Source organism: Leuciscus leuciscus (assembly GCF_965113295.1).
Source record: "Leuciscus leuciscus genome assembly, chromosome: 25".
Taxonomy (NCBI): Eukaryota; Metazoa; Chordata; class Actinopteri; order Cypriniformes; family Leuciscidae; genus Leuciscus; species Leuciscus leuciscus.
This window is the reverse complement of record NC_138724.1, coordinates 26,939,971-26,962,400: the sequence shown is the minus strand read 5'-3', so window position 1 is coordinate 26,962,400 and position 22,430 is coordinate 26,939,971. Positions and strand designations below refer to the sequence as shown.

The following is a 22,430-nucleotide window of genomic DNA, read 5'->3' as shown; positions in this document are numbered from 1 at the left end:
TATTAATATTTTATTATATTTATAAGAATATATATATATATATATATATATATATATAATTAGTTAAAATGATAAAAATATAATCAAATATTAATATAAATAATATATTAAATCGAAAATTACCATTTGATAAAACATTGAGTTGAACATATACATATAATATTTTATTATTTTATAATACAATTTTATATATAATATTATTGTTAATGTTATTTATATTTAAATATATAATGGAATGTTAATGTCAGAGTTCCTAAGTTTTTTCCCTGTGACTCAGTTTCCCAGTGTGTCTGATTATTGATTATGTTCATGAACACCTGTTGCTAATTATCTTAGTTCTCCTCGTTAAGTTCAGTGTTTTCTGTGTTCTTTGTCCGGTGTCGTCTATTTTATGTGGATGATTTTTGCCTACGTTTCTCCTGTGTGGATTTATTCCCTCGTCGTGCGCTTTCTGTTAGCAGCCACCCGTGACATATACAAATTGTATTTACATATATATTAACTTTATGTATATTATTTATATTTACATGTTATGATAAAATTTCATAAAAATATAATAAATAGGATGCATGAAAATAAGGGAAAATATGTGCTAGTTTGAAATCCTTCAGAGTTTTAAACTGGAAGTAAGCAAAGCTAATTCACATGTGAAGAGGTCAGCCAATCACAGAAGAGATCACGTGCACAGACGTCTTAAAGGTACAGCAGCGTAAGCTAATTCACATGCGAAGAGGTCAGCCAATCACAGCAGAGATCATGTGCACAGACGTCTTAAAGGTACAGCAGCATAAGCTAATTCATATGCGAAGAGGTCAGCCAATCACAGCAGAGATCACGTGCACAGACGTCTTAAAGGTACAGCAGCATAAGCTAATTCACATGCGAAGAGGTCAGCCAATCACAGCAGAGATCACGTGCACAGACGTCTTAAAGGTACAGCAGCATAAGCTAATTCACATGCGAAGAGGTCAGCCAATCACAGCAGAGATCACGTGCACAGACGTCTTAAAGGTACAGCAGCATAAGCTAATTCACATGCGAAGAGGTCAGCCAATCACAGCAGAGATCACGTGCACAGACGTCTTAAAGGTACAGCAGCATAAGCTAATTCACATGCGAAGAGGTCAGCCAATCACAGCAGAGATCATGTGCACAGACGTCTTAAAGGTACAGCAGCATAAGCTAATTCACATGCGAAGAGGTCAGCCAATCACAGCAGAGATCATGTGCACAGACGTCTTAAAGGTACAGCAGCATAAGCTAATTCACATGCGAAGAGGTCAGCCAATCACAGCAGAGATCACGTGCACAGATGTCTTAAAGGTACAGCAGCATAAGCTAAATCACATGCGAAGAGGTCAGCCAATCACACCAGAGATCATGTGCACAGACGTCTTAAAGGTACAGCAGCATAAGCTAATTCACATGCGAAGAGGTCAGCCAATCACAGCAGAGATCATGTGCACAGACGTCTTAAAGGTACAGCAGCATAAGCTAATTCACATGCGAAGAGGTCAGCCAATCACAGCAGAGATCACGTGCACAGACGTCTTAAAGGTACAGCAGCATAAGCTAATTCACATGCGAAGAGGTCAGCCAATCACAGCAGAGATCATGTGCACAGACGTCTTAAATGTACAGTAGCATAAGCTAATTCACATGCGAAGAGGTCAGCCAATCACAGAAGAGATCATGTGCACAGACGTCTTAAAGGTACAGCAACATAAGCTAATTCACATGCGAAGAGGTCAGCCAATCACAGCAGAGATCATGTGCACAGACGTCTTAAAGGTACAGCAGCATAAGCTAATTCACATGCGAAGAGGTCAGCCAATCACAGAAGAGATCATGTGCACAGACGTCTTAAAGGTACAGCAGCATAAGCTAATTTACATGCGAAGAGGTCAGCCAATCACAGCAGAGATCATGTGCACAGACGTCTTAAAGGTACAGCAGCATAAGCTAATTCACATGCGAAGAGGTCAGCCAATCACAGCAGAGATCACGTGCACAGACGTCTTAAAGGTACAGCAGCATAAGCTAATTCACATGCGAAGAGGTCAGCCAATCACAGCAGAGATCATGTGCACAGACGTCTTAAATGTACAGTAGCATAAACAGCCTGTTTAATTCTACAGGTCAGCATGGGTGGAAAATGATCTTGAAAAAGCTGCTTTTTGTGCATACTAACTTTATAAACAGGCTCCAGGAGAAAATATCAATACAAATCATATTTATGCTGCTATATAACACTGAAGTTTAAACCAGTTAGCCGCTCTTCATTGCTGCAAACGGAGCTTATTCTAAAACTGTGTTGTGTGTAGGTTCAGACAGAACTGCATAAAGAACTGCATTATATAATCATTTAAATCATATGCATTTTTATGCAAATTTATGCCCGCAACAATATGCGTATCCACAGCCACAATCCACAGCGTCCCGTTATCTGCATAACACTAGACGTGTCTACACACAAGTCGCCCACACGCTGAGAGAGTGTGTGTGTGTGTGTGTGTGTGTGTGTGTGTGTGGCCACGATTGTGTAAGATTGAACAGTCAATAAAGAGACAAGCTTTTGTCACTGGGGTTTTAATTCCTGCTGATACTATAATCCAGATGAAAACACGAACGGCACGCAGCACAGAAGTGTACGGATGGGTTTCCCACCACCACTATAGTACACTTTAATTCAGCAAGGATGCATTACATTGATCAAAAGTGACAGTAAAGACATTTTGTAATGTTACAGATTTCCATTCCAAAGAAATCTGGTCTTTTGAGCTCTCTATTCATCAAAGAATCCTGAAAAAATATCACTGTTGTGTTTCCACAAAAATATTGAGCAGAAAAACAGTTTTCAACACTTATAATAATCATAAATGTTTCTCAAGCATCAAATCATCATATCAGAGTGATTTCTGAAGGATCATGTGACACTGAAGACTGGAGTAATGATGCTGAAAATTCAGCTTTGCATCACAGGAATAAATTACATTTTACATTATATTCACATAGAAAAACAGATATTTTAAATTTTAATAATATTTCACAATTTTACTGTATTTTTGATCAAATAAATGCAGCCTTGGTTACATCTTTCAAAAAACATTAAAAAAATTGTACCGAACTATTTTTACTAGTGTAGGCCAATGTAGAATGTGCAAATTTCAATATTAAATTATATATATATGCTATATATTTGATGCTATATATATATATATATATATATATATATATATATATATATATATACATACACACTATTATATATATACAGTATATGCTACAAAAATACAATGTTTTTCTTCCAGTAAAGTATATACTGCATATGAATATGCAGAACTCCAGGATTTCATTCTGAATAGTGTAAATGTCAAAAGCGTATCCAGTAGAACAACACAGTATGTGAATGAGTTTCATTCATAGACTCAAACTAACAGAGTATAAAGAATCTGAGAGAGCCTAGGGCTGGATTTACATCAGAAAGATCCTCTCTCTGACACAACACACTCCAGAGTCACACAGCACTTATATTCTGTGTGTGTGTGTGTGTGTGTGTGTGTGCTTTTCAATCTAAATGCCATGATCACAGTGGGAGCTTCAGTCCCGATCCACAGCAAAGCCTCCCTATAAAGGTGCCGCACGCTTGAATCAACAGCAAAATGGCAGAGAAAAGCTGTGTGTGTGTGTGTGTGTGTGTGTGTGTGTGTGTGTGTGTGTTAGCATGTGAGACGTGATATGAATCTCTGTGTCTCGCTGCACACGGCACATGAGTGACACGAACACGTCTGGGTCACACCTCAGCCACAATCTGCTCAAACCAATAAGAAATCAGGAGAATTAACTCTATTTTAAGACTGTTAGTATACTTTCTGCATTGTGATATTATATTCATGAATATATTAAGCATGTTAACCTCATTTCTCAGTGGCATATTGTAATGTACAAAATATTCATAATCATAAGTACTAAATGAAATAAATAATATTATTTATTTAATTACTAATTGCAAATCTAAAAGTATATATAATAATGGTGTTTGTATTTAATGTATGCTCAATTAAATAAATAAATAAACAAATAGTAAATATATGTGTGTGTGTGTGTGTCATGCAAGTATTTTGTACAAAATTTAATTTATGTTCATTTAAAAATGAAAAATATCAATATATACCAAATATTCATAATCTTATTTATTTAATAAACATTTGCAAATCACATTGCATAATAATAGTATCATAACGATATTTGTATTTTATTTAATGTATGCCAATTTAAATAAATAAATAATGTCATGCTAGTATATTGTACTGGTTTTTAAATTATGGTAATTTAAAAATAAAACAAACTAAAGTATTAGCATTGTGTAATGTACAAAATATTCATAATCATAATTGCTAATATATGAAATAAATTTATATTAATTAATATTTGCAAATCTAACTGTAAGTATATAGCATAATTTCTTTATGTTCATTTAAATATATAAAAAAAACATATTTGCAAATAAATATATATATATAATAATAATTCATGTTATTATAATATATTAATAATAATTGTATTATTAATAAATAATAATTTCTTGTTTTTGTTGTTTTGATGTTGTGGTGAATTATGACCCGGCATCATAAGACTCACACACACATTCACTCCAGCGTCAGTGATCCAGTAGCTGTAATCTCACTCATGCTGATTCAAGCACTTCATGGAGATATAACCATCAGATAGCACTTCAAAGCCTGTGTGTGAGGGTGTGTGTGTGTGTGTGTGTACGTCATCTCCGTCTCTGAGATCGTTTGCTTTCCGCATTATATCTGCCACTGCTTTAGAATAAGAGCTCAGCGATGTTGGTTCACCAGTGCTGAGCTCTTCCTGTTTGATTCTCATTCACTGGGCATTCTGGGTAATCACAAGCCCTCAGTGCAGAGGAACGTGCCAACAGCTCGAAGGCTTGGCCATTCAGACGGTCTCTCTCTTTCACTCGCCGTTCTCCTTATTAGTCTGCTAGCTCTTCCTGGCTGAGTTAATTGCATGTGTGTGTGTTTGGCGAGCCCTGAGTTTTACTCCAGCCCTAATTAACCAGCGAACGAGAGAGAAGAAAAAATGTGTTTGAGTCGAAAAAAGACCATTTAATCACCCAGAACTTCACAGTCAAGTGGAGATTCAGGAGAAAGTTCAGCAAACGGTGTCGGGGAGTAGTTACAGCGCAGTTAAAGGGACAGTTCACTCAAAAAAATGAAAATTCTCTCATCATTTTCCAAACCTATATGAGTGTCTTTCTTCTACAGAACAAAAAAGATGATGTTTTAAAGAACGTTAGCCATTAGCCGCGTTTCCATTACCGTAAAATTGCGCGAATTGAAATTGCGATTTGAAAATACGCTCAATGGAAACACGTCAATTTCGCAAAAACTCCCATTTATCGCAAAAAAGTTTTTCCACTCGCATGAGGAGGTTTTTCAGGCAATTCGAAAAAGAAATATTTCGCAAAACTGCAATGGAAACAGTTTTTGCGCATTTCCAGGTCACCTGACGTAGACGACGCGGTGTGTTTTGGACAGAATTCGAGACAGAGATCTTTATTAAATTCATATAAGACACAATAATTACAGGAATAATGGATTCTAAACCTCAAATCAATGCCACAATCAAGACCTCGAAGCAGAGATGAGGGAGAAACACCCAGAAACAGCTCATATGAGCCGCTCTCAAATATAATAAGGGTCGTTCCTCACCATTAATGCTTGGAAAACACACATACATCTCCTTCCATTAATAATAATGGCCAGTGCGGTGGCTGGGATATTAGTACATAAACCTATTAACGTCCGTTTTCATGATTTTTGGAATTATTTTACTGATCGCGAAAGGAAAAAATTAAGTTTTAGTCACATAACATCGGTTAATGGAAACGCCGTCATTTCGCAATAGTTTTTTGTCGACATTTAGAAAAAATCTTTAAAGTTTTGTGCAAATCTAATGGAAACGCGACTCTTGACTTCCATAGTATTTTTTCCCCCTTGTTAACAACATTCTTCAAAATATCTTTAGTTTTTCACAGGAGAAAGAAACTCATACAGGTTTGGAACGACATGAGGGCGAGTAAATGATGACAGAAACTTCACTTTTGGGTGAACTATCCCTTTAAGATGCTCTTTTGAACAACTAGTTAGCTACACTACAAGCTATGAATGAAACTTATCTACTACAATGAACATTATATTTTTAAATATTATCTATTTGGCACATAAACAATGATTAAATTAGGGTAACAGCATTATATGTAACTAATAAAACACTAATCAAAACATCCTAATTTGCATACTTGAATAAAACTAAAACTGTGATAAGTTAAGGTTTGTAACTAAATAACTACATATTTCACAAGACAAAAAAAAAAAAAAAACAGTATTCGAACCACTAAAATTAAACATTGGAATGAATGAACAGATTCACTAAAATATTGTATATTCCATTTCAATATTGTATTGTAATATATAAAGTGCCATTCATAAATGAAAATTAAAATACTTTTTATAATTTTCAATATAATTTTTCATTTATTCAATTACACATATATGTAAACCTTGAAAAAAATATTATAACTTTTTATAATTTTATATCTTTATATATATATATATATATATATATATATATATATACTATTAATAGTTAATAGTATATAATATATATAATAAATAAAATAAAAATTTGTAATATTATATATAATAAGATATATATATACTGTATATAAAATTGTATATATAATCTAATAGTATATAATATATATAATAAAAAAAAAATATTTTATATATATATAATTAGATAATTGTATATATAATCTTTCATATATAAAACTTTATAAAAAATTATTTCATATATAGTGCAGAAAGTTTTTCATATTTTTTATGTCTTTGTTATAAATTGCTCATAATCCTAAACTGAACAACACTAGTGTATTGCACTTTTTCAGGCTGAGAGCAGCAATCCTTCAGTTGAACAGAGGGGGCGCTAGCATCACAGCAACTACAGGTGTTTCCATCATAATGAAGTCTTGCATCAGTCTGTATAATATTAATGGTGATCAGGGAGACCCCTGATGTGTTCCTTCATGTTTAAAGAGGCATCGGAGTGTGTGTCAGCTCCAGTCTCAGGAGAGTTACACCACTTCAGTCAGAGGCCTGTAAATTAGCCTCGACCAACAGCATCGATACACTCCCTCTCACTGGCACACCACCAAACGCAGTAAATCATAAACCTAATGCCATACAGCGCCTGTGTGTGAGACTGAGAGAGAGAGAGAGAGAGAGACACTCACGTCTGCGTTCTCTAATTCAGTTGCGATCACTCGTCGGCCCTCCAAATGATCAAAAACTAATTCAGCCTCTGACTCACTGCCATTATCCAGCGCAGAAACATTCACCGATGATCGCTGGTTAGCCAGAGAGGATTTCCCTCGAGAGGTGTAGGCGAGTGTGTGCTGTGTGTTATCTATGATTATCAGTGTGGTAGCTATAGAGGAATGCTTTTTTAATAAATGAATGTTTATGTGAGTGACAGGCATGATTCTTAATAATAAAATCCCTCTGCAGAGCAAATTCACTAAATGAACACACAAGAAAACAAACAGGCTGTGCTCGAAATACCTTACTCATACTATTTCTGCAGGATGCATACTGTGAATTTTTTATTAATGCAAACCTAAGTAGTTGTTTGCATAAATGTGCAGAATACCATATCCCCACAATGCAATTGCATTATATATATATATAGGCTATATATATATATATATATATATATATATATATATATAGTACATTATTGTTATATATATTACATTACTATATATATATATATTCAAAATGATAAAAGGACACTTTTAAAAATAAATATGGTTATTTCGTAAATTGCATTGTTTTTTTCAACCCTTTTCCCATTAAAATACAATAAAATATTTCAAAAAATAAAAATGCAATTATTAATTACTTAACATTTAAAGTTAATAATAAAAAATAATGTTAATATATAAAGTGCCATTCATAAGTAAAAATTAACATGTAAAAAAAAAAAAAAAAAATATATATATATTTTTTTTTTTAATGTACATGTTAATTTTATTAACATGATTTGAATTTTTTAAATATATTTTTTAATAAAGTTCACCGATGTTTTTTTTTGTAAAACTTGACAAAACTTTTAAAACTTTAAGACTTTTTAAAATATATTATATATTTATTTCTATATAATACATACAGAATGTACAACATTTTATATATATCTGCATAAAAGATACTATTTCAATATATTTATATTAAAATTAAATTTCAATATTATATATATAATTGTATGTATGTATATATATATATATATATATATATATATATATATATATATATGTGTGTGTGTAAAACTTTATAAAAAAATATTACATATATAGTGCAGAATGATAACTTATATGTAATGAGGTCATGTGATAATGCAGCATCCTGTTTGAAATGTTTATTTTTATATGTTGCACATTGTTTCACATGCAATTTATATTGTGTACTGCATATTTGCACAGTAGTTTCCATTCCCAAAACACAGCCGGAGTGGGAAAAGTAAAGCTAATGAGACACCTAGTGAGAGAGAACAAATATAAAAGCATAAAAGACAAGAAAAAAAAAGTGTGAACTTGGGAGACGTGTTCAAGGAGAGTGGGGATAAAAGGATCTGACGCTAAAGTCAGAGGATGAAAGAAAAACAAATAGGCATAAAAATGCCAAAAACAGAAACAAATAAGACATGGAGTAAAGATCGCAACAGTTCACATCTCAGCAGGAAGTAAGTCTCAGTATCTCACGCCTCATTGGCTGAGCCCTGGCCCACACAGCCACCAATGGCATTCAAACACCCAGTTAGCCTCAGGTGAGTCTCATTAGCATGATTAATGAGCTCATTACTTATTAGCGACATACAGCTGAACATACAGCTTGTTCATTTACTTCATATCAGCCGTTCTGAAGCTATCTTCCAAAACCTAGCGAGAGAAACCGGCACGTTCCACAAGATACAGGTGGAAATTAACACAGCCTGAACCTCGTTATGACAAAATTATTATGCAGAACTGCATCTTTCGCAGAGAAGACAATGTGAAGAGCTAAGAAAGGATATGTTTATATGGTGGATGGTGACTATATGTGATCACTTATTGAAAATGATTCATATAAATAATCAAAAACACACTTTTACACGACATTTGTCTGTACTGTATTTATTCTAATTAAAGTATGCTGTTAGTTTAGTAGATGGTTTATGCATCAACACTGAAAAAGTATCGTCAAAATTGGTCAATCTAATTAAAAATGGGCTATTTTAATTTTATTATTTGTATGTGCAACATTTTTAAGGCTAGAAACATCGCAAGGTTAACATGCCGTTCTTGTCGGTACTGAAAATAATTGGTAAAATTTCAATCTAAGTGCAGTATATAGGCTTATTAGAGTAAACATGACAACATGCTAATAGTAAAATCAACTGAAAGTGTTTCTCATGTAGTTCTCATATAGCCACATGCTAACATCAAACCGTTGTAATATAAATAGTCAAAAATACACTATTTAATTCATAACTTGTTTGTACTGTGTATTTTGTTAATTTAAGTTGTGTGCTGTTAGCTTATTAGCATGCTATCATCAAACTCTTCCAGAATCAGCTGAAAGTTCGTCATTCTTGCATTTAGCATCGATGCTGAAGCGAATTGATCAAATACTACAATGTACTTAAAAATTGTTTATTTTATTTCTTCGTACGCTTTCGCAGCGTTATTATACGTTAGAGTATCGCAACATGCTAACGCCATGCTACAATAATGTCGACTGGAAGTGTCATTTCTCCTAGTTCTCATGAGCATTGTTATTTAGCCACATGCTAGCATCAAACTATTGGAATATAATTAGTTTAAAAAATGCTATTTTATAAACTTGTTGCATGATTCCAGCAGTTCTTGTAAATATAGTGCCGTTTAGCATTGATACTGCAAAGAATTGGGCTATCTAATTAGGCTATTTTTAAGGGTACAACAATGTAAACATGACAACATGCTAATCATTCGATTAGCAGTATGCTAATGCAAAACTTTACTGAAGGTGCGTCCCAAATCGTGTATTTCTGCTCTATTCTACGCCATTTTTGTAGAATAAATTCTAAATGAAAAAGTGCACTTTATATACCCGGATGATGCACTTATTTAAAACGAAAAAACGAAGTGTGGAACGGTGGACACTTCAACTGTCGCAGCTTTAATTACGTAGCGGAGGGGGAGGGGCTATCAGACTCCGAAGTTGAAAGACAAAATAAACGTATAAAGTTCATACACTACACGGTTGAATACATAGTGTATAAGTGTATAGTGTGTCATTGGGACACAGCTTGAGTCAATTCCCACGTGTAGTGGTCTTTTGTGCCATTCAACCTGCCATGTGAAGTTGCTGCCTATGAAGTGCACTACAAATAAGTCACTCATGAGATTTGGCTGTCCATGTTGGCAGTCGATAGCATGACGGCTCACTGGCGTTTTGGAACAGAGCTTGAGAGAAACTACTAACTCGCATTACGACTTGAAAGCAAGAGCGGCGCACCGCTGTGTCTGTATCTGTCTCAGAGCCTGTGGCGAATACACGCTATGCTGGGTATTACCCACAATCCCCTGCTCTCTAGCAGGAGCTCTACCGCTTGCTGTGGGTTGGTCAAACATGTAATGCATCTCTCCACACACACACACACACACACACACACACACACACACACACATATTCTGACAGATACCTCTTGTCAGGGGGGGTTTCTTGACTGGGCGGTACTTCCTGTAGGTCTGGAAGATTGGCAAAGTCGTCATGCTCGGCCAGTCCGATCGCGAGAGAGAGAACCACCATTTTTCCTTCCCTTCACCAAGAAAATGAGACACAAAACAAAGAGAGAGCAGAAAGAGAGAGCCGTAAAGTGCAGAGAGGAAGAGTCGAGAGCGAGAGGAAACACACAAGAACAAGAACAAGTTATTAGGCAGCAGATAATATTAGTGTTGAGTTTAGCATATCAGCCCCGTTCCTCAGACCGCTCTGCACATGTTCTGTTTTACAGCAGCTGATTCATCAATATGCACTTATTTGCATTTTGCATGTTAACTTTGGTTGATCTCAATGGCAAACGTGTGCTTACCAATACAAGTAGAGTTAAAGTCGGCATGAAACTGTGTGAAATACAGATTCTCCAGTCATTCCCGTCGCGTTTAGAGCTGATCTCGATGTAAACGGGCCTGTAAACACTCGAACTCACATTCTCTCGCACACACACATTGATTTACTGTCCTCGTCACTCAACACATTCACCGTCTCCCTCTTTCACTGGTGTTTTCATCCTTCTCTCTTCTCTCTCTCTCTCTCTCTCCTCAGCCTTAATTGAGGCCCGTTAGAGAGATCTGGACTAATTGTTTCTATTTGAGAGTGCAGAGAGTGTGTGTGTGTGTGTGTGTGAGGTGTCGGCACTGAGCTGCTGCTTTCTGGGTCACTGCTCACCCTCTATCTCCTCTCCTCTCGTCTTCTCTTCTCTTCTCTTTCTTACATTCTTCAATTTTCTCTCTACTTACAAATCCCCTCATCTCTGAGCCTGGACCTTTCTCTAATATCCTGCTATTAAACTCCTCTTAAACAGCTTTTGAAAGCTTTCGTCTGTCCCTCCTGATCTTAAAGGAACAGTTCACATGAAAATGATTAGGTTCACAAACGCAAATAGTTACAAACCAATATTATACAGTATGTGTGAGTGTGCAAATTATAAATATATATATAAATAATAAATTTAACTATTTATATATATATAAAATACCTTTTGCAATTGTATATCATTTGTTGTTTTATATATATAATTAACATTGAATATTCAAATTTGAATGTTGTGCAATTTAAAATTTCTCCATTTATTTTATTTTCTTATTTATGTTCATATGACAATATACATATTACAAACGTACAATATATATTTACACACACACACACACACACACACACACACACACACACACACACACACACACACACACACACAAAGATATATACATATATATAAAATGTATCTGTCATCATAAATGTCATCTTTATCAAATCTCAAAATAAATATCCATTTTTCATATTGTAAATTATGCTTAAATATTTTTAATGTGTTATTTTTTTTGATTTATAAAATACTTTAAATAAAAAAAATGTATAAACATCCCTAATATGGAATTCCATTTTTGAAATATCGCTTTATGTTCCGCAGAAAAACCGTTCCGGTTGGGAACGACATGACAGTGAGTGAAGGGTGACAGTATTTTCATTTTCAGGTGAACTATTCCTTTAAATTCCAACCTCGTCATATGGCATTATTATCTCTCTTTCTTTCCTTCCTTTCCTTCTCCTCATATCTAAAGTGGTTTTAATACTCTCTAACCCCCCCTCCACTTCCCCAACTTCCATTTCTTCCCCCTCTCTCCTGCTGTAAATCCATCCATTCCTTCATATTCTCTTGGGCTTCCCTCCATTTTGGCCGACTCCGGCTATTTTTGCCTTTCAGAATTTAATGGCTGCAAAAAATAGCTCCTGGCTGGAGCGACTACACACTCGCGCGCGCACAACACATACTCATCCGCACACAACAGACAGGAATCATTATTGTCAAAGTAATAAAAAGAAGCACTTTTCCGGTGAGAGCCGGACTGCGAATGTTCTGGGATGTTAACAGTACCGTCGCTGACCACTGATAACACACCAACAACCCTCAATTACACCCCACCTCCCCCTTCCTCTCGCCTTCCCTTTCTTCTTCTATTTTTCTGTCTCTATATCAGACCCAAGGCCATGAATGTGTGTCAATGACATCCCCCTTTAACCAGCGGAGATGAAATATTTAGTCTTCCCAGCATAAACGGAGCACGGATGTTTTCTAACTGGCACACTTCCATACTATTTTTGCAGTATGAACATTGTTCACCGTATGTGAATTCTGTATGCATGAAATTACCAGAGGATCTACACCATTTGTAAAATGTGAAGTATGCAAACTTCCTCAATGCAATGCATTTAACTTGACTTTATATTTGAACCCATTAGCTATATGTTTCAATCCGCTTATTTTTATGCGAATTTTAGGAAATCTATGGAAAGGATGCTGGATGGAAATGCAAAGACTATCCGATGTGCGTAAACTACGATGGAAACACATTCACCGAATAAATCCCTCGATGTAGCCTGGTTAAAACCAGACCATTCTCAGTAGTAACTGAGTTATGGTCTGGCAAAGCTTCATTAATAACTCATTTCCAAAGGGGCGTCACCAACGGACGTCGCTCAAATGCCTCTGGGCGCAATTGGATAGACCTAAAACCAATCAGAGCGATCGTCATCGTGTAAAGCCATATCCCAATTCGCCTAAGTTACACTATGCCATAAAAGTATGTACTCTTTTTGTGAAGAAAAGGTTTTTACTTTTGAATGTGTAGCAAAAAAGTAGGCAAGCTTTGGGACATACTACTTCGTCATCTTTATCGGACGGATCTGTCGCATGCATCCTGTCACGTAAACTGCCCTGTCAATCATCTTGTCACAGTTAAAATCCTCTATTAAATCTAATTTAATTTCCTACCGTTTCGGAGAGAAATGTAGCAGCACGTTCATCTGCCAGTGGGTCTTTCATGGAGACTGTCCTCATGTGTTTGCAATTTGAATATAATAATGCATTTAAAAGTTGGTGCGCGTCACCAACGGACGTCGCTCAAATGCCTCTGGGCGCAATTGGATAGACCTAAAACCAATCAGAGCGATCGTCATCGTGTAAAGCCCGCCTCAACGTTTCTGATTGGTGCCTCGATTTGGACGGATTAGAAATGGGCTTGAATGGGCTCTTTGCCAGACTACTTGTAGAGCAATTTGCCGGAAGTTTGTCTGGGGTTTTCACAGGCTACCCTCGATGCAACAAAAACTCAACAGAGGATGTGATTTGATATCTGGACTAACCAGCAGACCAATCGCATCACAGCATCTCAGATGTTGATTTGGTCGTTCTGAAATGCCTGAACCAAAGTCTGCAACCAGAATGATTTGGTTTAATTCTCTCAGAAACGTCTCACACGATTGCATTTCCAAACACCAGGCACAAGAGAACATGACAGCGTTTATTGCTTTGTATTATTTTGTAATTTATGATACGCCACAGTTGCTTCCCCGATTGCAGCAACTTCCATTTTTATTACAGATATTTTGCACCAAATTTCCAGGAAGTGAGGATGTTGTTCTCTTGAACACATGTGATGGAAGCGGTGCTTTATTCGCAAATGTTTTATGCGATATTCCAATTTTGCGCATAAGTTAAATTCGCAACTTTAGCTACTGACTCTATTTAGTCTCTTTCGCCAGTTCATTATTTGATCAAACTCCCAAAATTTGAGTCATAATATTAAAAAAAGATAAATAATCTGGTTTAGTTTATGAGGTGAGCACATGCTGAATTAAACATGCAATGCAGTCCTTTCATGTGATGAGAATGTGGCATACTACAGTTTGAAACATGTAACAATGCACACTGTAGGCTATACTGTTTTAACAGTTATCAATACTGGAAATGGGAAGGACAAAATCCGTTATTTAATGCATACAGAGTGCATACTAAATCTCCATACTGTGCACGACAAACTGCAGCAATAGTATGGGAGTATGCTATTCTGAACCTCAGACAAAACCCCATATTTCCTCACTTTCTTTCTGTTTTCTTTTCATTCTCTGTCCTGGGGTAACAATCCATTTTGAGAGTAATGATTCAGAGGACAGAAAATCAATGCTTCAGGGTTAACGTGAATCTGTAGCAAAGACTTTAAACTCAACACCTGCCTGCGTACAAACACTATCAAACGCACATTAACGTGGAAACAAACACGGAAAACCAAACGGAAAACAGATTTTACAGAATAGTTCACCCAAAAATCATTTACTCACCCTCTGAATGTTAATGAGCTGCACGATCAATCGTTAAAAGATTGCGATCTCGACTCAAACATCTTTAGGCGTGAAAAACAATTTCACAAACAGTGCCTTTTTAAACACACAGTATCTGTGTGAAATATTAAAATAATCACAGAAGTACTGAGATAAAAGATCATATTTCGGATTTAAACACTGATGTCTACGGAACTTTGCGCTTTAAATAACGGTTGTTTTGATTACATTTTAAGCCACTAGGTGGCGACGAGTGACTGTTAAAAAATGGATGTCATTGAATCATTCATTCTAGAGATTCATTCAAAAACACTGATTCATCTGGTAATAAAATAAGGGAAGTATTTGAGTCGTCATTGAATCATTAATTCAACCCGATTAAAAAAAATTATGTTAATTAAACATTTAAATGAACTGCAGTTATTCATATTTTGTAAGAACCTCTAGTAAAGTACATGCTATTTTGTTTAGAAGTCTGTTCAGAATCATGGAAGAATCACGATCTCTATTTGAAACAAAAAATCGTGATCCTCAATTTATCCAGAATCGTGCAGCTCTAACATTATCACATAATCATATAAATCATAAAGACTCCAGAGGCAGCCAAGATGAAAAAACAGCAAAAAATTACATATAAATTGTCTAATAGACTATATCACAAGTTATATTAACTATTTTGGACTACTTTTATAGTAGTTTTTTTCCATAAAGCAGCATAAAAATCATACAGGTTTGGAACGACATAACAGTGAGTAAATGATGACAGATTTTCAATATTTTATTAAGTACCATATATAAGAAGTGTATCTGAAAAATGTAAATATCACAGGTTGGACTGGCATAATGGCATTCGTAGAAAAAAAAATTCTGCGGCCTTTCAGGAGAAATTCTTTTTCAAACCTGTCATAATAAGCTGTTGACCTGAAGACACCTAGCTATTCATCACTAAATCGCTGTTTAAATGTGAAAATTACAGGCCTTTTCTCACACCGACCCCGTTCAGGAAAGCATCTATTATAATTCAATTAAATGCGTCACAACAGAGCCAAACGTCACTTACACACAACTGAGGCAGGCTTATAAATTCAACCATGTTACATCACTTGAGAACCATGAAATCCATCAATCACGATGATTTGCTGTGTGTTCACGTGTGGATAATCTTGGGAAATTAGATGATGTTCAGTCGCGTTAATTGTTTGTCATTTAAGCTGAGACCTGCCCTCCCTTTCCTTCGCAGGTCACGCAGTAAAGCAGCCGAAGAGATTTACAGAGACGGCTGGAGCATCTATTGAAGACCTGTAGCCCTTGTCAAGCTAGCGTAATGTGCTGCGGTTAGCTGGACGTCTGCTGTCCTGTGCACTCAATAACTCACAGCTATTCTAGGGAATTATGTTTCAGACTTTCCTAATGAATAAACAACCCTGTTTGAAAACAAAAGACTGAACATGAGGGATATTGAAGGGATTGTTCACCCAAAAATGAATATTTTGCCATCATTTACTCACCCTCATTTCGTTTTAAACTCCGTATGACTTTGTTCTTTCTTTCATGAAACACAAAATTGTAAAAAAAAAAAATAATCATGGTGTTTCTATTCCATAGAACAAAATCCTAAAGTGAACTATAAAGCTACAAAAACCATAAGCAGTCATGCACAATATTTCGAAAACAATTGTTTGAAAACAAAAGACTGAACATTAGGGATATTAACGGGATTGTTCACCTCAAAAATGAATGTTTTGCCATCATTTACTCACCCTCATTTCATTTTAAACTCTTTATGACTTCTTTCTTTCTTCCATGAAACGCAAAATAAAATTGTTTTTAAAATCATGGTGTTTATTTTCCATAGAACGAAAGCCTAAAGTGAACTATAAAGCTACAAAAACCAACCTAAAAGTAGTCATGCACAATATCTCAAGTCTTTAGAAGCTTAATGTAAGAAAAAGACTTGTTTTACTCCGCTGCAGCTTTCAAATGTCATTTACATATGGACATTTTAAAACTTTGGGGTGTCAAGATGCTTTGTGACATGTGTGACGCCACACACACAATTAGTTTATCCATGTTTTGCAACCAAAAGTGCCATGGTTTAGTTTGATACTCAACATTTGAGAACTATGGAAGGAAAGATCAGTGAATTCAGTAAATATCAGTAAATTAGACTTATATACAAGCATATATATGACTTTGAAGAAGTTTATGGTGTTTAGAAAGAAGAAAGTCAAACCGTTTGGAAGTGAAATGAGGAAAAATAAATAGTGACAGAATTTTCACTATGGGGGAAAACTGTCCCTTTAAACACAAAAGAAAGACCATTAAACATTCATGAACACACTCACACACAGGCAAAAACACGTCCGAACACATATGCATGTGCTGACATACATACATAATATTAATCCTGGTACCATATCTCCAGCGGTCCCCTGAGGTCCTAAAATGTGGCATGTTTAAACCAGCTGAGACCGCACACAAGGCAATGTTCAGCCATATAAAACAGAACGTCACAAAACAGCAGATCAGTGCAGAACGCTGAGGGAGGGGGGTAATATCCTGCAGCGGGGCTGAAATATAGTGTGACAGAATGAACAACTGTCTGACAGGGTCTGGAGACAGACAGGTGAAGAGAGAGAGAGAGAGAGAGAGACAGAGACGAGAACAGACAAGAAGAGGCACGCAGATCATTTTCAGCTGAACTCTGGGACATTTACACTGTTTAAAGAGACCTATTATTACCACACACTAAAGCAGGTCAAGTATGAATAAAGCATCTCAGGGAAAGGGAAATGACCCGGTGTAGTCTGAGATATTTCTCGAAGAATATAATGCTTCTGTAGCACTTAAAACACGGTTCACCCAAAAATGCATGACTTGGTTTCTTGCATGGAATATAAAATGTATGTTTTTGAGAATGGTGACTGACAATGACGCTGCTCTTTTCCTAACAATGAAAATGAATAATGATGGACACTTTTGAGCTTAAAAGTAGTCCCTTACATTCGAACTATACTCTAACTCGCATGATGCCTTTGTACAAGGAACAGACAAAAATTCAAGTATTAATGTTAAGTTTTGATATGAAACCTATGAGACTTATACAAAAACGGCAATAAAATGTATGAGTTGTGGCGAAAACTCTTAGCAAAGCTATCATGTGGCTTCAAAAGACTGTGAAAAACAGTGAAAAAGAAGACTAGATCCATTTTTATGGTGCTTCTTTTGTCATTTTTGTAGCTTTACAGTCTGTAGTCGCCGTATGATTTTTATGGAAAAGAGCAGCGTGAACATTCTCCTAAAATTCTCTTTTCCTGTTATAGAGCTTCTGTAGCTCCGTCCCTTTATAGCACTGCGCTTGCTGTCGTTTGTCTTCCATTTTGTATTTCCACAGCGATCTTACGTATTTATAAATTAACTGCCCGTTTTAAAATCTTCCCGGTCTACTAACATTTGTTAAGACATCTGCTTTAAAAATGACAATGCTCGTGATAACTTTCGTTAACTCTACAATAAATAAATCCACTTCACCAGTGAATTACTCTTCGACAGCGATGCCATAGAAATATACAGAGCTATCGCAAAAACAGAAGATGGCGGCACGCTTGTTTCTCTGTCTATACTGAAGAAAGAAAGTCATATGGGTTTGTAACGACATGAGGGTGAGCGAATGATTTTCATTTTTGGGTGAACCTTACTTAAACAATTTTGTTTTGTAATTACTTAGACAAGACTGATACATGCAAATACAGGAAAAAAGGCATGCACAGGAAAGACCCACACAGGAAGTGACTTACAGGAAGGATTTAACGTCCAGGCCTCGTTTCGTTATCTGACCCATCATGTGATCCACGCTGCCAGGGTTCCCATGAGAGGCACCGCCTGACCTATAGCGGGATGCTCCAGCCGGGCCACCCCTGGAGTTCTTCGAGCCGGTCCCGGTCCCTCCTCCAGGCCCCGCCCCACCGCCCCCTCCTAAACCCGGCTGGGTGTGCAGCTGACCCAAACTCTGGGAGTTAGGAGGCCTGTTGATCAAATTCGGGGCCGGAGCCTGGATCAAGGGTTGCTGGAGGCTCTGCTGACGCAACAAGGTGCGAGGCCGAGGTATCGCCCCCATCGATGGGATTTGGTCCAAGGTCTCGGTCGAGGAGAGGGTGTGGTCGGACAAACTGTGCGGGCAGAGCAGGAGGGAGGGCAAGGAGCGAGATGAGGAAGAGAGGGAGCGACAGAGGGAGGGGCGAGGAAGAAGGAGGAGAGAAGGCGGGACAAGAACAAAAGGGCGGGGTTGGGGAGAAGAATCCGAAGACGATTTGTAAGAAGAAGTCGAAGGAGGATCAGAGGACGCAGAAGGGCATGAAGAAAGAGGAGACGAGAAGTTGAAGGGAATAAGTTCCGAATCCGGGTGAAGGAGAGTCAGGGAGTTGGTTAGGGATTGAAGAGGTAAGAATGGAGACATGGGAGAGGACGAGAGGTTTAGGGAAGGATGAGGGCAGAAGGGAATGGCCAGAGAGGAAAAGGACAATGAAAAGATAGTGTCGTCAGATGGAGAATGGGGTAGAGGAGAGGAAGGAGGAGGAGGAGGAGGAGGAGTGCGAGATGTAGGTGGGGATAGGAGGAGAAGGAGAAAGAAGGAGAGAAGCATCAGACAGAGGCAGTAGCCACTGTAACACAGGTAGCAGAAGAAACCGCAGCCGCCCTGGTCTGTGTGTCCGTTTCCGGCCCGAGCGAGACTTCCTTGAGCGAACGACGAGCGGCGAGAGTGTGTGTGCGTCTGCACGGCCTGCTTGCGTGCTGCTCCTGTGCGTGCCTGACTGGATCGCGGTGTGTGTCGGGTCTGCCCTGAACGGCCATGCGCATGTGTGTGTCGCGGCGTGTGTGGCGTCAGTCGGCTGCCACCGGTTCTTGCGGGAGACTGTTTTTTGGTCTGTTGAGAGCCTCCCATCTCGGTCTACTCCTCGCACATGCCTCTCCTCACCTTTCTTCTCTTAACTTTGCCCATCGTTTCTTGCGACACTCGTTTTAAGTAACACCACGGCCCCCTGAGTTTCTTCAACAGCCAACCAACTACGCTAGATCATCCGTCATTCTTTAGTCCTCTCCTCCCCTCCCTCAGCAATTACATCCCTTTGTTTCTATCATTAGCCCTGTTTCACTTTAATCTAAAAACTGTGTCAAATTCACCTCTGAAACTTTGCAGTGAGTTTCACCTGAACTGCACTCATGATTCCTGCATTTTCTGGCTATTCAGCCTCATTTTTAGTCTAATCCCAGCAGAATTTTACCTTAGGGTACAACAGCTTGTCACTGGGGTATTAGCCTTAAAGCAGGGGTGTTCGAAACTTCCCCTGGAGGGCCATTGTCCTGCTAAGTTCAGCTTCAGCCTCAATTAAACACACCTGGACCAACTAATTAAAGCATATTAGGCATACTAGAAACTTTCCGGCAAGTGTATTGAGGCAAGTTTAAGATGTGGAGACTTGGCCCTCCAGAAGCAGGTTTGGATACCCCTGCCTTAAAGAGACATCTTTGAATCTTATTTAGCCCTAAAAGTTTCAAAGTAATACCTTAAGAGTACATATTACTATTCTAAAATACTAATATGCACCTTTTAATGGTAGATAAGTGACAAGTGTCAAGCTGATGTGCCTCTAAAGATACTGTCTGTCAGTGAATATTTGAAAAAAGTCATTAAATATAACGTTTCAGAGTGATTTTGAGTGTATGGGACATAAAACAAACTTGCTCCAGTGGAGGAAAACCATCTTAATACTGAAGTCAGCATGAAAGGGCATTCACATTGCATTTTATTTCTGTAATATGACATATTTTTCTGTCAGGTTATGTAATGAGGAGATACCGCCTTCAAATACGAAGTGATTTTAGTTGCAAAAAGAGACGCATTCGAGAATTGTTCATTTCCCAGCAACCACAGGAGACCTTTTAAATGGTTCGGCATCATAATGAAGAGCCAAAGATGCACGTTAGGTGTGAAATTGATGCACAAACCTGTGACCGTATAAACTGCCTAAACGAGCATATTCATGCACAGTTTACAGCTATTATGCTTTAACAGGACACCGGGGAATACAAACTAAAGTACAACTTATTGTAAACAATAATTTGTTTCTGCCAAGATTTAGATTTTACATGCCACCAATTTGAAAGCTAGGATCAAAACGAAAATCAATGGTAGTAGTAGTACCTCTCACTGGTAAAGATGCTCGTATTGCCATTCATTAAGGTGTCAGATGACCATGATGCAATATCAGAACCAGGGCTTGACAGAGTAGCAAGTGGTTTTCCGAAGTTACAAGCCACTCAGCATTTTCACTGGCCACAATTTTGACATCGATGCCATGGGGGAAAAACTGCCATATAGATATTTTTAATATTATCTCATAATTTGGCAGGAGGTTTAATAGACCCCTTTTGCGCCGACGTCACAATTACGTCATGGCGTTAGCTGGAGGCAAAACAAAGGGAAAACTGGAGGCGGCCAATACAAACCAGCACTGATTCGGCTACATAATAATACATAATACATAATATAATATAATACATAATTAAAATATTATTATTATAATTAAATGTCATCTTGTTGTGTTGTTGGGTGCAAGAATCGAGAGTACAGGCTCCAATTAGACATTTTTTCGCATAATGTTTTCTAAACTATTGTGATTATTTGTGAATCATCTATGATTTTATAACCTACATTGTTGTGTTTGATTGTGACTAGACTTTTTGAAGAACCTGGTAAGAAAGAATAATCAAATACATAGTTAAAAAATGAATATGCTGTATATCTGGAATTTTTATTTCTAGAAAATATTCACATCATTAAAATTGCACTGTAATGTCACTCTTTACATGGTCGTCCTCTGTCTGGCCTTGGCGCTGACTAGGCAGAGCTTCGGATCGTACCACACAACACAAGTCTTGTACGTGACCATTCAGCACATAGTTATAGGCATCTAAAGATTTATATGCCCTCAGTTTCTCTTTATGCTTGGTTTCTCTATCAGGTTGGTGTAGATGTCAGGCCACTCAACCCGAGGTAGTGTTAACGTTAATCCTGTCAGATCGTCCATCCATTGAGTCCGTCCGTTAAAATTAACTTTTGCAAATAACAATCGCGGTCCTGGACATTGAGTGACCTCACACATTAAGATAAAATCAGATTTTCTCCAGTCATTGTTAAAAAACAAGCTAACAAAACTTGCAAACTAGCGTTAGTGAAGCGGTCAGGGGAATCGCTCTGCCTCCACCTAAGCTCCGCCCACAAAAAACATCACATGTTTAGGGGTCTATTAGGCTGCTGTCACTTTAAGACATGACACACGGATCCATTATATTGATACACATGCGTTTTCTTTCTCAACTGTTTATGTTCACTTAAAACATGAATGTGTTTACATGAATACTCCA

At 37.2% G+C, this 22,430-nt stretch overlaps 1 protein-coding gene across 3 annotated transcripts in view; it reads right to left on the bottom strand.

Moving 5' to 3' along the window:
* Nucleotides 1–22,430, bottom strand: part of syt7a (synaptotagmin VIIa) — a 135,676-nt gene that overhangs the window by 18,454 nt on the left and 94,792 nt on the right. For 2 of the 3 annotated variants that reach the window (XM_082159112.1, XM_082159114.1), the window contains 2 exons: nt 18,803–19,174; nt 10,810–10,926 (listed from right to left, as the gene is read on the bottom strand). In XM_082159112.1, the coding sequence (XP_082015238.1) occupies nt 10,810–10,926; nt 18,803–19,174 (489 nt within the window). The remainder of the gene's footprint in view (nt 1–10,809; nt 10,927–18,802; nt 19,175–22,430) is intronic. The other variant, XM_082159113.1, reaches the window with a different exon arrangement.